We start from the raw sequence: 15,454 nt of genomic DNA, 5'->3' as shown, positions 1-15,454 counted from the left end.
AACTGGCATTGGTATAGGACTCTAGAAATGATTTCAAATTGCCATTACATATTCAAAATTGTGAAGTTCTGAGAAATCTAATACCAAGTACTGCTTGTAATCATAAATCTATATTTGGATCATATTTACTAGTGATTCTGATCAACTTGGTTAAAGTCAGTTGAGCCTTAATTCCTTAATTCTTAAATTTTTAAAGTTTTTAAAAAATTAATTTCACCGGTAAATTAATATTACTAGTAAGGCATTAGTATCGTACTATGGGATCTTCTTTCCAGTCCAGGGAAGGTTTTACTTTGGAGACAGAGGAGTGTTAAATCAAGTTGCTGTGCATGTAGTACAATGGGTTTTATTTATAGTCCTATTGACTGCAAAGGATTGCAAGGCAGTTAGTTACATCGATAATGCATGCATTTTAAACTCAATTTATGCAATATTCCATGAACAGCTGAGCTAACAAATGAAAGAGTTTAATTTTCATTCAAATGTAAAACATAATTGATGCTTTCCAAAACCTAGTCTATTAACTCATTCTAAAGGAGCCTCCACGTGCTTAGCATCAAGGGAGTTATGTCAGATTCTCCTGGGATCAGCAGGTTGAAAAGCTCTACAAGCGCGAAAGTTTAATAAGGACTGGATTAAAATATCTGAAAAAAATATAGTAAATTAGAGTCATAGAAAATCTTGAAAAGATGCTAAGTTTTTAATTTCATTTTTACTTGAACACCAATTAACTTTGCAGTTGAAACCAGTTTCATTTAAAAATGCTTATGAAGCTACATCTGTTTTAAATGGAAGTTATATTCACCACCAGCTATTTCTCAGAAAAAATATAGCTTACTTAAATGGATGTCATCTTAATATATTGTCTATTAAAATTCAACTGCAGGCAGCAAATATCCTATCCCAAACTGTTATTGATTTCCTGGCCCAAAAAAATAAATGTGGTTCTTTTAATTAGGAGATTCTAGGGTCTTAATTTAAGAATGTTGAAATCATAATATGATACACTAAACTTTGGTGTGTATTGGGGTTTGCTTGTTTTACAATTTATGTATGAAATGATTTATTTTCATCTACCTTATAGATAGTTGATTTTTGGAATTTTCCATGAACATGAAGTGTATAAATATTAATCAGCTTCACTCTTACATTGTTTCACTTAGGTTTTTAAAATAAATTAGAGCTAACTTTCACTTCAATTATATTATCTGTTAATTCACTATCCAAGAAGCACTTTCCTTGCACCTTGGCTATAAAACTTATTTCATGAAAGTCTATGTGCAGTTAGCTGCTTACATAACCACATAAACCATTTCTCATGCAAAACTGCTGGAATGGAAGAAGTTGCTGTGGAAAATTTTCCTAACTCTTCCAAATTCTGTTTGTGTTCATTGATTCCAATATTATACGAACCTAAATACAATAGTCAGCTTTGTCTTTTAAAGCTGAAAATCTGTGATGAATTATCTCGATTTTTGTGATTTGATGCTACAAGTTTTAAAAATCATATCTCTGCAAAAAAAAATTAGTAGATAGTCTTTCATCATGGCTGTCTCTGATAATCCTATAGAAAGTTCTTATTTTTAATATTGATTTAAACTATGAAAATGGGAACCTATGGGAAATCTCTAAATTATCTTATTAAATTAATTTACATCCTAAATCATTTGTCTCATTGTGTCTCAGGCAAGTTGTCTTAAATTTGTTAAGACTATCCTGCGCTCAGCTTAGGCTGTCAGGATTTGAAGTGAAAAGTTGCAATTCTCTAGCATATAGGAGGTAATTAAAACCACAAGAGTGGATGAGCTCACCTGGAAAAGAGTGCAGCATCCACAGGAGAGTACAAAGGAGCAGGCAAGGAAGACAAACATAAGAGGAATGGCTGAAGGTTGAGAAGACTCTGAAAAAAGCTAAGAATAGCCAATAAAGAGTTCCGGGGCATAATGAAATTTAACAGAGGAAGCAGTCAAAAGAAATGAGTAGGTCAGTCATGTCATATAAAGCAAAGAAGTCCAGTAATAATAAGATGGACTAGAAGTGTTCATCACCAGTACAGTTCATTAGCGATTTCTTCTGCTGAGACTCCTGGGCCACCTCTCTAGGGGCAAGGCTGGCCTGCGTGGGTGAGGAACAAACGGCCTCGAATGAGACACGAGTAAGTAAGGACAGCGAGTATAGGATACTTAGATTATTTTCAGAGAAATTTCAGCTGAACTGGAAAGCTTGAGGAAAGACCTTTCTAAAGAGATGGCTGCCCTTATCTCAGACAATTAAGTGGAAGGAACAGAACGCAGTGAGGAGAGTGGAAGAGATAGGAGACAAGGGGGAAATTGGTAGAGCATTCATTCATTTATCATTCATTCAACTCATTAATTCATTCATTTAACAGATTTTACTGAGAACTTGTAAATACCAGAAACACTCCCAGGTGCTAGGAATCTAGCAATGAATGAAACAGCCAAACATCCCCGTCCTAAATTAGTGTGTAGGGGGTTGGGGAGGGCTTGAGGGGATGACTAGTGGGGACAAACAGGAAAGAAAAAATATGAGATGCCTCTGCTGCCCCTCCTTACATCCTGACAGCCTTATCCCACCCAGCACAGCCTCACTGTGTACCCCAGGGCTTCTCTGACGGCAGGCCACAGTGCAGGAGTGACAGCTGGAGGTGTGACTCACCCATGTGGGCATCTAATGAGTAATGGAATGAATAAATACTTTTCTTGGTACAAACCTCAGTGGCCAACTTTGAGAATCAGTGTCCACTGTCCTCAGATTTTCTATCGTGATGACTTCCATAACACATCTTTCTTTGACTTCTTCTCCTTCCTGTCAATCCCTAATTCCTCACTCCTGCTCTCTACCTACTGATAAGGCCTTTGCCTCTGATTCTGCTTCGGGGTATAAGAGGAAACTCACAAAACACAAGATAAATGTTATATTTATGTCATATATATGTTATATATATCACACATCTCCATAAATGCAACATGTATGTATATTCCAGATAGTGATAAGCACTAGAGAAAAAACTAAATCAAGTAAAGGATATGGGGGTTCTGTGTGTGTGTGTGTGTGTGTGTGTGTGTGTAAGAGAATGAGAAACAGATTTGAATAAACACTGCCAGGCACATTGGTAAAGTGCTTGCAATTTATGAACTCCTTCAATCTTTTCATCAGTCTTACAGGGAAGATAATATCACACTCATTTTTCAGATGAGAAAACTGAATTACAAAAAGGTCACCTACTTGGCCTACTATCATACTTGTGGCCAGGTTTGCAGTACTATTTGAATCTATGCAGTTTGGCTTCAGAATCCGACTCTTCATGCTTTGTTCCGGGCTCAGCTTTAGTCACCTACACAGCGAGGCCTTTTAAGGTGATTCTTCCCACCTAAGCCTCTTTCTCATCAGCCGCCTCTGAACCCCCAAGCAATGTCCTTCTTAGTGTTTAGTGTGTCACTGATGAAAGATACAACGGAGCCCAGTTCAATGAGAGTAAATCTGATGGAATATAAGCTAATATTTTCAGATGAGTAGCCTTGTGGTGGCCTAAGTTCATCAAAGAATGGTACTTATTTATTCAAACTATATGTGTTCACGAGAGGCATCAGAACACTCATCAAAATATACCGGTGGTTATTACTTCCCTAGTTCTTATTGCTCTAGATGGCCTGTTGATAGAAAGTGAAGAGATAATGTACTCTGACAAAAATGTGTAGTGTGGGGGCACCTGGGAGGCTCAGTGGTTGAGCGTCTGCCTTCGTCAGGTCATGTGGGGTCCGGGGATCGAGTCCCACATCAGGCTCCCTGCATGGAGCCGGCTTCTCCCTCTGCCTGTGTCTCTGCCTCTCTCTCTGTCTCTCATGAATAAATAAATATTTTTTTAAAGTGTGTAGTGTAGACCTTTGCACATTAAACAGTCATCTTGATAATAGTAAAGTAGTCTCATCCTACCTGAGTTCTTACAGTCCATGACAGCTGGAAACTGGCCTAATACTATTAGTTTGTCATTGGTTTTATTAGGAGCTCGCAGGCCAGTATTCTCCATGTTAGTGTACAAATCCCCACAGAACACAGCGTCAGGGCTACTCTGTGAGCATGACGAATCAGGAAAAAAGCAAGGCCATTTTGTAACCATAAACATTGTCCAAACCACCAAAAAATGACCAAATATCCTCCTATCCTGCCTATATGCTACTTCTTCACCAAATACTGCTTTAGCTTCATTCTGCTCTCCATTCCTCCTAAATAAGATAAATGGAGAGACCTAACCATAGAATTACTTCTCTTTTCAATATCTCATGCAGAGCAAACCCCACATCCTTGAACCCTCCCTCAAATCAACTAACACAAGCCCAAAACACATGTGCCCTTCGGATACTCTTTAGCCGGGCAATCCCACAGTCTCCCTTCCTGCAACGAGCAATAACCCAACTTGATCAGCTACAAGTATGTTCTTGATGGTCTTTGACTGGAGGACATTGATATCCTCATATTGTCTGTTCCATGCATTTAATACTCATCTATGTAGTTTCCTTCATGTATCTTGTTTCCCGATTATATTGCTTCTTCTAGGCACTGAAGTCCACTCTCTGAAAGCTTATGTTTGTGTGGTCTTTGTAAATTAATATGAATGACTGACTTTTTTGACTGACCAAATGGTTCACATTTTCTTTTTCTTCTTTAGGAGCCAACTCCTATTTCAGCAATGGAGCTTTCCACTAAACAGGTACTATCATTATGTATTACAATCAGTATTCTGTATTAATTTTGTGTTTCAAATAGATAAACATCTTTATGATTCATCAAATTTTACAGATTTAATAACAAGAGTTCCCAAAAAAAGAGAAAAGAAAGAACATTCTTACAATAAGCTAGTAGAATGAAAATTAAAGATCATCTTCATCGCCCCATGTTTTTGACACATCTTACATTCCTATAAACATATTTAAGTCATTGTTGTAAATTTTTATTTATAGCATTTCTTTTTTGGGTTACTGTAATATTTTGCTCAATTATGATTTTAATCTATCTTAAAATCAGCAGTGGTGGATATTTCAGATTATAAATAAGTTTATAATTTAATTTGCATGTATAAACAACCTATATTTTATAGGCTATTAAAATTATGCACAGGGCTGTATGTGTTTGGAGGGTCTTGACTCAAAAGTTAATTTTACTTTTTCAGTAGTATTGTGTACCAGAGAAAACATTTAGGTTGGCTGCATATAAAAGGAAAACAGTCACTGCCAAATGATAAGTTATTAAACTCATGAAATCAAAAGTTAAGGGCAGCATGTTAATAGTCTTTGCCTTCATTCACACTGAAAAAGAATGCTTTGGCAAGACACTTAAGAAACACAAATGACTTCTAATTGCTAAATTATATGTACAAAACAAATATAATTTTAACTTCTAATAAATTATCTTTTCCCCATAAATGTTACATATCCTTTCTATTCATGTATCAGTGGTAACTCAAAAAAAAAAAAATGAGGATACTGAGTTGTAATTAATTATTAAATAACCTAGCAGAAAAAAGCTAGAATGGGGTAGGAAGCACTTCACTCACTGTTCTGAAAATTTACATACAAAATTGTTAAATATGAAAATCACTTGGCTAATCTTATTCCTGAATTGTTGACGTTTTACCTCTGACCATGTATTAGCCCTTGTACAAGTCACTAAAATACTGTGCCAGTAAAACTCAGTGTATATCCTTTCCACACTTCCATATCAAAATAGATTGATAATCTCCAAGATATTTAGAGAAACTCAGAGTGCAGATATTATTGACCTGATACTGTTATCTTACACTTCATAAGTATGTGTTCACCTGTTCTTGTAATCTAAAAATTGTCAAATGTTGGCAAGGAAATCTGGGGATTTCCAGAATGGCAGCTAGACTGGGATATTCTTTCCCATAATGATTTTTTAAATTATTTATTCATTCTCTGCTTGGCTTCATTGCCAATCTTAATTATATTATGTATACTTTTATGAGATATTTCTTTTTGTTAAAATATTTTGAAGTACTGTAAGAATTGCCTATTAAATACACCACATTTCACATGTACAAAATAACACCCAAAAAAACAAAAACAGTTTATCAGTTTAAAATACCATGATATTACCATGAAGAAAATTATTCCTAGCCTTCGTTTTCATTTTTAAAACTGAGGCAGTAGTTTCTCCGACCAGCAGTGTTGCAACTAATTTTCTGGATAAATGGACTCATCGCCTGCTTATGACCCGAAACTTGTTAAGGAGGATAGTGAGGAAAGCCTGTGGTGATGTTAAATTGGGCAGAAAAAGCACATCAGGTTACTTGTTAGGGACTGGATTATGCTCGCTGGTGCCTGCAAGCCTCCCGTATATTTCAGTTAGATGGCATAATTGGTTTTGCAGTTCTTTAATAGTACTACAGAATAATTGTAAAATGAAAACTAGACGAGTTTATTTGATTTGGGGCTTTTTATCACACTTGTTCAAATGCTACAATGGCTAAGCTTTGTAAAAGGCACGTGTAAAACGATACTGAAATCCTAAATTAGTCGCTGCTACAAAGCTCCGCCCCCCTCCTACTTCCTGTGGAAATTGCAAATTCATTAACATAATGGCATTGCTGCATGTTTTATCTGGACTTTAAAGATCTAGGCTCATACTGTGAATAAGGAAGTGAAGCCTTAGAAAAATCAGGAGAATGCCTCGAGATGACACAGAGAATTAACACAGCACAGGATTTAGACTGCAGGGATCTCGATGCCTGACGTCGCAGTTTCCCCCCAACACCCAGGACTTGAGTTCAGGTCTACCGCAGCAGCCGGAGTGGGCCGGATTCCCCATCTGATGATCTTTCAAATTAAAAGTAATTTTGTAGTTTTTTTAAAAAAGTAATCTTCCTGGAGGTAGTACAAGGATAAGACAGTTGACGTTGAGCAAAATTATTAAGAAAGGCAAGCTCCGGAACTTTCCCCCTTTCTTCTGATAGGAGGGCAAGCTACGTGGCAGGCAGGTAGTACGGGGCGGGGCGCGCGAGGATCAGAAGCAGGGGACCCCTGCCCCGGACCTAGAGAATAAATGCTAATGTAGGTACTCTGGTGAAGCAAAATCACAAACAGAAGTAAAAAAAAAAAAAAAAAAAAAAAAGAAGTCAAGCTTTCTAAGAACAAGTACATGAAGGTTTGAAAATTACTCCGTGTCTTCTATCTTTTATTTAAATGTTTATCTTTATTGGGATATAAGTGACAGAACCGTCGCGGTGTTCCAGTGGTTTCATGCTTGAAGATACGCTTCTTTGAGTCGGGGTCAGACTTGGATCACGGCCTTTCTAAAGGGCCGTACTACGTGGCGGGCGTTGGCCACAACTGCGCTTGGTCCGGGGTCTCTAAGGTCTCCGAGTCGCGCCCGCGCGGCGCTCTGGGGGGCGGGGCCGGGGCGGGGCCCTAACGCTCGTGTCTCCGCAGCACCAGCTGTACGCGGGCTCGCCCGCCGGCCTGGCCCAGCTGCCGCTGCAGCGCTGCGCCGCCTACGGGAGGGCCTGCGCCGAGTGCTGCCTCGCCCGCGACCCCTACTGCGCCTGGGACGGCGCCGCCTGCTCGCGCTACTTCCCCGCCGCCAAGAGGTACCGCCCGGGGCGCCGTCCGCCCGGTCCACACCCCCTGCCCCGCCCTCCCTGCTCCCCTGCCCCCCTCTCCCCCCTACCCTCCCCCCCACGAAGCACAGGGGCCTTGCCCTCGGGCTCGGAGGGCTCCGATGGGCCCGGGGCCTTTCTGTCTCCGTCCTAAGGGGTCAGAACGATCAGAAAAACACGGTGATCACAGCTGGGCACCAAGCATAATGGGACAGATGGCTCTAGTAGATGACGGAGGGAATCGACACATGACAGGAAGGTCCTTGAAAGGCTACACTGGGAAGTTATAGAGTTTTGTGACCTCACGTTCCACGGGGGCACAGATGAGGGCCAAAGCCACAAAGTCAGAAACCATCTAGACTGGGCCCTGGGCCCTTGGACCAAAATGCTCATTCCGCCCAAAATGTTCTTCTTTTTCTAACCAGCAGCATTGCATCCTGGTTTTAAATTTTAATAAGGGAATTTATGTCCTTGGATGAATGGAATATCTGCAGAGAAAATACCTTTATTTACTTTTAGAGTCTTAGCATACAGGAAGTCATCTATAAAAAATCAAGAACTTTTTCTAGTTTTAGAGATAACCACACTTTTGTATAATGCTGACTAACTAGCATCAAATTCTATCTTTGTTTGACCCAAAATATATATTTATTTGGCCCCTGAAATTTAAAGGCCACTGTATCATCATAGTATGATCTTGCATTTGTACTGTTTGACCTTGAAATATAAAACCACATAATAAAAGATCTATCGATCATTGTATATGTGTTACACTAATGTGTTAAACATATTCTTAATACTTAACATTTTTTGGACATGCTTAAATAAAAATTGCTAAGATATTCCTAGAAGTTATCTAAAATAACATATTTGGATAAAACATAGCTGCAACTTGCTGTCTAGGACATTGAGGGCATCGAGCACAGGCATTTGATGATTTGATAGAATGCCACGTAGGCTACTGTTATCCTATAGGGAACTCTTAGGCACATCCTAAAAGTTGTATACACACCGGGTTTACTTTCACTTCAAAAAATAAAAGCACTTTCTTAATTTGACAAAATATTGATCTCAACACATTCTCTACAGCTCACATATGGCTACCTTTCTCTGTTGGTATTTACCATTTCAGAAACAAGCAATGAAAGATGAGAGTAGTAAACAATATCTTGCTAATACAAATCCAGAGATTAACAGCACGCACATCAACCTATTAAAACATAAAATAGAAATCAGAGTTATCAAGCTCCATTGCGTTTTAGGAGCAATAAAATTTGGTTTATTTTTTTACTATAGTTAATGTTTTACAAGAAGCCATGATGTGGACTCTTTTCATTGCTAGTAAGCTGTTTTCTACATGTGGATCATTTAAGACGTTTAGAAAAAAAATTTAGAGGAAAGGAATAACCTAATGTCTACTTAAATCTTTTGATTACATGCTTCAGATAACATTGGCTGTAGTGTTAAATCTCGTACAACTTAAATCTGTCATAGATAATCAGTCCATATACATTAGTATTACACATAAGTGTACTATTAGCTTATTCTATTTAATAAATACAATTTTCTTAGGCCTTCAACATTTAGAATTGAAATAACCGTCTGTATTATTCCATGTACCATCTAATTTTGCTGAAGTTTAAATCTGAAGCAAAAATTTAGTTTGGAGATAATGTGTTACTGAGTAAAGAAACCATGGATAGTTTAATAAATAGCAATATGCAGTTTTTATAGTAATAGAATTAAATTACTCAAAGTTGAACTTTTATGGTTCCTAATATCATTTAGGATCTAGGTTCTTTTAATATCAAAAAACAAAATTCATGTTTGAATTAAAAATGAGTACCATTTCCTTTCCACGTGAAAATATATAACATTACCTAATTTAGCAATGATTTGTTCAGATTTTAAGCTGTTTTTATAAGAAAGAAGATGAAAATAAGATCATAGCTACATCTATAATAAGTTAAAAAGTTATATATTATATATTTGAAATATGTTTGTTGCATACCTACAATTCCAGAATGAAGGAATCATCATTAACACATTTTTGTTGTGCCTTGAAGATTTTACTTAACCCAATTTCATGTGTCTTTGAGAAGGACATTTAGAGGCCTCACAGTTTATATATTCTTTGTGATGACTTTTTTCAAAAACTTAAATGGCAGTAAAAAATGCCTTCCCAAATGCTTTGTGGTTCGTGTTTCACAAGTTCCTTGTTGGCTCAATTTTGAAATGTGCAACATCTGTTTGATAGTCTTACCAATTCTACAAATAGAAATCTATAAATACTTTAGTCTTCTAAATTTATGAATACAGTAACAATTTCCATGTTTGCAAATCTCCATGGCCTTTGTGAGAACTCTTTTCAGGGATGGTAACTGACTTTGCAGCAAGACAATATTCATTGACATTGACACAGAAAACAGTTGGGCAAGTGTCCCCAATCTTTTTCATTCTGTTACATGTAGCCAATCTCCATTTTTAGCCTCTTTCTCAAACTACACATCCTCCTTACACCAAAAAGGCTAGAGACAACCTCATTCATCCCAGTGAACCGCTAACTGTGTGGAAAGAAGGCACCAGAATGTATTACAACTAACACGATCTGAGCAGCAGTATGTAAGAGAAATTTATTTAGATTTTTATAGCAAATTTGACTTTTCTCTTAGAAGTGAGTCCTTCTCTCTCACCTTCTGACAAAAGGCAGACTTCTCCACAATATTTGTTATTGCGCTTCTCCTTTTATTCATTTCACAGGTAAATTGGTTTGCAGTCATAGCCATGTGATCATGAAAGAAATGTTTTCTTTAAAAAAGTTGATATAGTAACCAAAAAGGAATATTAAAAAGTCACTTAAAAATAGATTTCATAGAATTAGTACCTTTAAGTTTAACAAGAGTCTATTTAAGGAATTACGTATAAGTATTAAGAGAAAGAAATCATGTAAATTTTAATTATCAAGCTTAGTCTCTCATTCGTGATCAGAAAGAAATTTAATTCAGGTTATTGAAGAAATGGGTTGCCATTCTATATTTTGTGCTTTTTCCTCAGAATTTAAGATGTTAAGAATTTTAGAGTTTCTAGATGTTAGATTCTTATTGATTGACATCCAGTTACACATAAATCATGAATCTTCTGTTACTACTTTGAAAGATTTGACTGCATTGTTAGTACCTTTGTATACTCTTTTGCATTTTGATCCTCTGGAGACTGATCCTACAGGTGTAAAGAGCTTTAAAAAAATTCTGAAGTCACTTATAGATGCATCTCTTCCTATGAGCTCCTAGTGTCTTTGATTTTTGATTCTTCTCTATGCTTTGTGACACATTACCAAGAAGGAATAAGGATGCAATAATACCTTTTAAATGTAATTGTTTTAGACGCACAAGACGACAAGACATTAGAAATGGAGACCCGCTGACTCACTGTTCAGACTTACAACACCATGGTAAGTTGCAACGCTTTCATCTTTCAACCTGCTGGTACCAGGATAAATCATAAGCAATAGTGTGTACCCACACATGTGCATGCAGGGCACATACCTGTATATGTACCCATTCCTTAACAATATTTAAGGAAATGCAACTGAAGAGAAAGGAAATCTAGAAGAAGGAAAATTTTAAAGAATACTAAGTGGGGAATTATATTTTATTATTGCGGATATGAAAAATTCAAGTTTTAGTCCCTTACAAGACTTGAATTTCAATTTTCTCATATTAACAAAAAGAAGCCAGGTTTAATTGCGTGCTTTCATATATAGTAGCAACCTGAGAACAACAGGCATCAGAAATATTCATTTAAAAATATTAAAGAAGAAAATGCAGTCTTAAAATAAGCCATGCAAATTATTTATTGATATGCTGATGATACAGACCTATTGTATTGTTATTGGGTATCCTAGTCAAGTAGAAGATAATCCTGATATCTTCACATTGATTTACTGGTAGGATATTCCTTTGAATTGGGGATTTTGGATTGTTTCATTTTATGCTTCCTAAAAGATATCAAGTCCTATTTAATGTCCAGCATTAAATGCTGTAATATCAACCAAACTTCCTTTAAAATGCAGTAAAATTGTAGTATATCTCACTTCCCCCCACGTCAACCCTTTACAAAAACAATAATAAGGCTATGCCTCCCTCTGCTGGGAAAACTTATCAATGACATCACTGCTTATGAACAATTTGTAGTTAAAAATAGCTGAAATGTAAAATGTAAATATTTTACATGTAATTGAATGTAATCATCCTGTTAACTTTTTTGGTGCCTTTTACATTAATCTGAAAAGACAGTATAATGTTTTTTATCAGTCAACTTGGATTTGATCCACTAATTCTGTGTATACAATATTCCCATTTCATGAATGTTAAGACAACACTGCACAAAAAACACCTCCACATGCATTCCAAAACCTAGTTACCTTCTGAAGGTCAGATCCGCCTGTTGTGTATGCTATACTTGGCTGGTATGTGATTCGCAAATACTTACAGGGTTGTCTGGGGGAAGCCAATACCATGAGAGGTTGCCACAAATCGAGCCTATATTTGGGGTCCATTTTGCTTGCAAAATTTCTTGCCAAAGACTTTATTGTCTGTTATTACTCTTATTACAAAGAAAAAAGATATCACTAAATTTGAGCAAATGCTGTGATTTTTTTGTCTTTGTACAGATAGGGTACATAATTGACATATCCTCCTTAAATTTTTCAAACAGAGTATTTCAGTTGGACAACAAAACATTAACTAGTCTTGCATTAATCTATTTCACGTAAAAATATTGAATTATGATCAGCACCATTTGTTAATTTATCACATTAAAGAATCTTTTTGCTTAGATATGGAGAAGCTAATGATAATAACTGCAAGTACAAGAAACAAGACAATGTAACTAGAGCTCATTTCTGATCAGACCTCAGTCTCCATATCAATATAGAATTTATTATTTTAAATATTTTAACTCTTATATTTCTATAGTTATAACACATGCAATATCTTAATATTATAGATATTTAATAAACGTTTATTAAATGAATAATCTAAATATTTGAAGCTATAGCATCACTATTTACTTTGTGGGTTTTGGTTTTCAGTAGAGAATTGAACTAAATATCTATTATTTAATGTTAAAACGACTTAAGTCATATGTTGCTATTAACACCATCATATTTAAAAATAGATCTCTTTTAAGAAACATCTTTATTGACCAATCAACTAATAAAAAACGATTATGTACTACAACACATAGGATACTATGCTATGTTTTAAAGATTGCTGGAGAATTACTGAGAGGTACATCCATTTGTTGAATAATCTAGTTCCTTCATAGACCCATTTGGTATTTTTTTCAAAATGATATATGTGCTAGAATTATGGGCATATACGGGTGTGTGCGTGTGTATGTGTGTGTGTGCGTGTATGTGTATATATACACACACACACATACATACATACACACAAAGAAAAGCTGACTGAAGGCATTCTTTTTAAGTGAGACTGTGTATAAATAAATGTTGACTGTTGAGTGAATGGCCTTTGGAAAGTACTTCAGAATTTAAAGTTCTATTTTGATGAAGTTAGAGTGAGGAAAGCTTGTAAAACCTGGGAATGTAGAATTGCTCAGCTATAGAAAGGTGAACATTAATCATTTTTTTCTCTTGATAGTCAAAATAGTATACTAAGGAAAAGGAATAGCTCTGGTTTAGTGTTAGTCGGTGTGTGTGTTTGTGCATGTGTATATTTGTGTGTAAGCATTGCTTCATAGATGGATGGGATAGAGGAAATGATAAAATAGTCCCAAGAAGTTCTGCAGAAATAAAACATTCCCTTTTTAAAGGCCTCTTTATTCCTTGTCTGCTTGTATTACTAATTCACCAAACATAAAAACTGTATACCATAGATTACAATAAATTTCAAATGTTTGGAAACTAAGTCAGGCATTCCCATATGGCCAAGCTGAATCTTACCGTTAGATCTTAGAATAGGTGATGTCTATTTTTGGAAGTAAAATGGGCAAAACCCCAGAGCCCAGCCCTGTTAAATCATGTATGTTGTCTTGCTAGTGTCACATCTCACATTGAATAAAATATTTGTGCTCATATGGAAACATACAAAGATATGAGATATTTTCCCAGAAAGCTGCTAAGCAACTTGAAGCCAAATTATACACTTCAGGACAATCAGTTCCAGCTGTAATGGTAAACATATTCTGTAACACTCTATATTTTACATATCCTGAGGTTTTAATAGAGAGACTATATAAAATAACTCAGCATTAAGGTGGAAGAAATTTCACTCTCGATGCAAACTTTAACACACACTCAGCTCTTTGCTCCCTCTTGTATAAAGGCAGCGCACTAATGGTGAGCTTGGGCCTAGGTGTAATTTAGAAATCCAGCTCTCCTTCCCCTTAATCTGGCATAGTCTCTTCCATTGCTGGTGGCTATTCACCTAGGGAAATTTAGTATAAAACCCTAAATATATATGTGTTGGCAGATCTTCTTGTCTTCTCGCTCACACCTCATACAGAATGCTAAAGAGAAACTTCAGGTTGTTTGCATTCTGTTCCCTTCCCTAAAATAACTTGTGCACCAAATTGGAGCTTGTCTGACTTTGCCTCCGAGAGCATGAGTGGCTGAGTCATTTTACCTTTTCCCCTTCTTTACTATGAGTTGCATTCTGATCTACATGTCCAGAAAGGAACAAATCATAAATGACAACATTTAAAAACATTAACATCATCTTAGATTTTTCAATCTTTGAAATATTTTACGCCCTAACTTTAGTTCAATACCATCATTGAATTTCATTTCATGGTGGTTCTCTTGGCTGTTCTACATACAAGCATTTCCCTTCTAGCATCCTACAGTAAAATATCCACAGAACTCAACCTTCTTAATTATCTCTGCAACTGGCTCATCTCAATTTATGTCTTGGTTGGCATCAGCATTGTTCCAGAATTTCATAAAATATCTTTGGCAGTGTCATCTCTGTGGTCTGCAGAGCTGTAAATTTAGTATTTTGTAGCAATGCTAATCTGGTCTGTGTTTTAGCTTATTTTATATACATAGAAATTCCAACTGAATCTGAGCATTTAGCCTCTAGAGAAGCCTCAAAGTTTGATGGATGAGCATGATGTCAGGTCCTAAAAAAACCCTGACTTTAATAAATTATCAAATAGTATCAAGTCTAAGACGTCACTGAATATAAGATGCACCATTTTTTAAGGACTGCTAAGAAAGAAAAACTGCCCAAGATGAATAATCTAATAGTGGTGCCAGCATCAAGCCAGCTTACAGTGTTTCAGAATTAGCACAAGAAGGAAGTAAACTCCCATGCCGAAGAGAGCAAGGACGTTTACCTGGTTCACCTATAATCATGGGTGGTGGAAAAGGAGGAAAACCACTTCTTGAATCACAGGGTGCTATTCACAAATGTTTACTTTCTGAATTCACACCAACAGTGTGGACCAAATACCTCAGACAAAACTTTAATTTAAAGAGGTGTCAGGTTAGGAGAGTCACATGTGTCTGGCAAAAGTAAAAACAAACTCTTTTTAGAAGAAAGAACTTGAACTCTGGTCAAGAACAACTGTAAGACATGCTGTTATCAGAGATGTTGAAATATACAAGTGCATATTCTAGGAAGAAATTATTACAGTATTGCCCTATTGCCCTCTGTAATTAGGCAAATCCAGTCATTGATGGCATAGGTACACAAGACATGCTCACACAGACACACCTGAATAGGAAGAGGCTTGACAGAGTTTGTGCTTTCATTGTTCCTTACTAAAGTTTTTAAATATGTCATAAGAGATCGCCCA

The 15,454-nt window shown here is 36.4% G+C and overlaps 1 protein-coding gene across 17 annotated transcripts in view; it reads left to right on the top strand.

Annotated features, from left to right (window-relative positions):
• Positions 1-15,454, top strand: part of SEMA3A (semaphorin 3A) — a 453,431-nt gene that overhangs the window by 424,785 nt on the left and 13,192 nt on the right. For all 17 annotated transcript variants that reach the window (XM_025449180.3, XM_049096230.1, XM_035701936.2 and 14 more), the window contains 3 exons: positions 4,688-4,729; positions 7,467-7,624; positions 11,017-11,084. In XM_025449180.3, coding sequence (XP_025304965.1) covers positions 4,688-4,729; positions 7,467-7,624; positions 11,017-11,084 — 268 coding nt within the window. The remainder of the gene's footprint in view (positions 1-4,687; positions 4,730-7,466; positions 7,625-11,016; positions 11,085-15,454) is intronic.

The sequence above is a fragment of the Canis lupus genome, chromosome 18 (assembly GCF_003254725.2).
Source record: "Canis lupus dingo isolate Sandy chromosome 18, ASM325472v2, whole genome shotgun sequence".
Classification (NCBI taxonomy): domain Eukaryota; kingdom Metazoa; phylum Chordata; class Mammalia; order Carnivora; family Canidae; genus Canis; species Canis lupus.
Note: the sequence above shows the minus strand (reverse complement) of the source record. Positions and strands in the feature narration are given on the sequence as shown.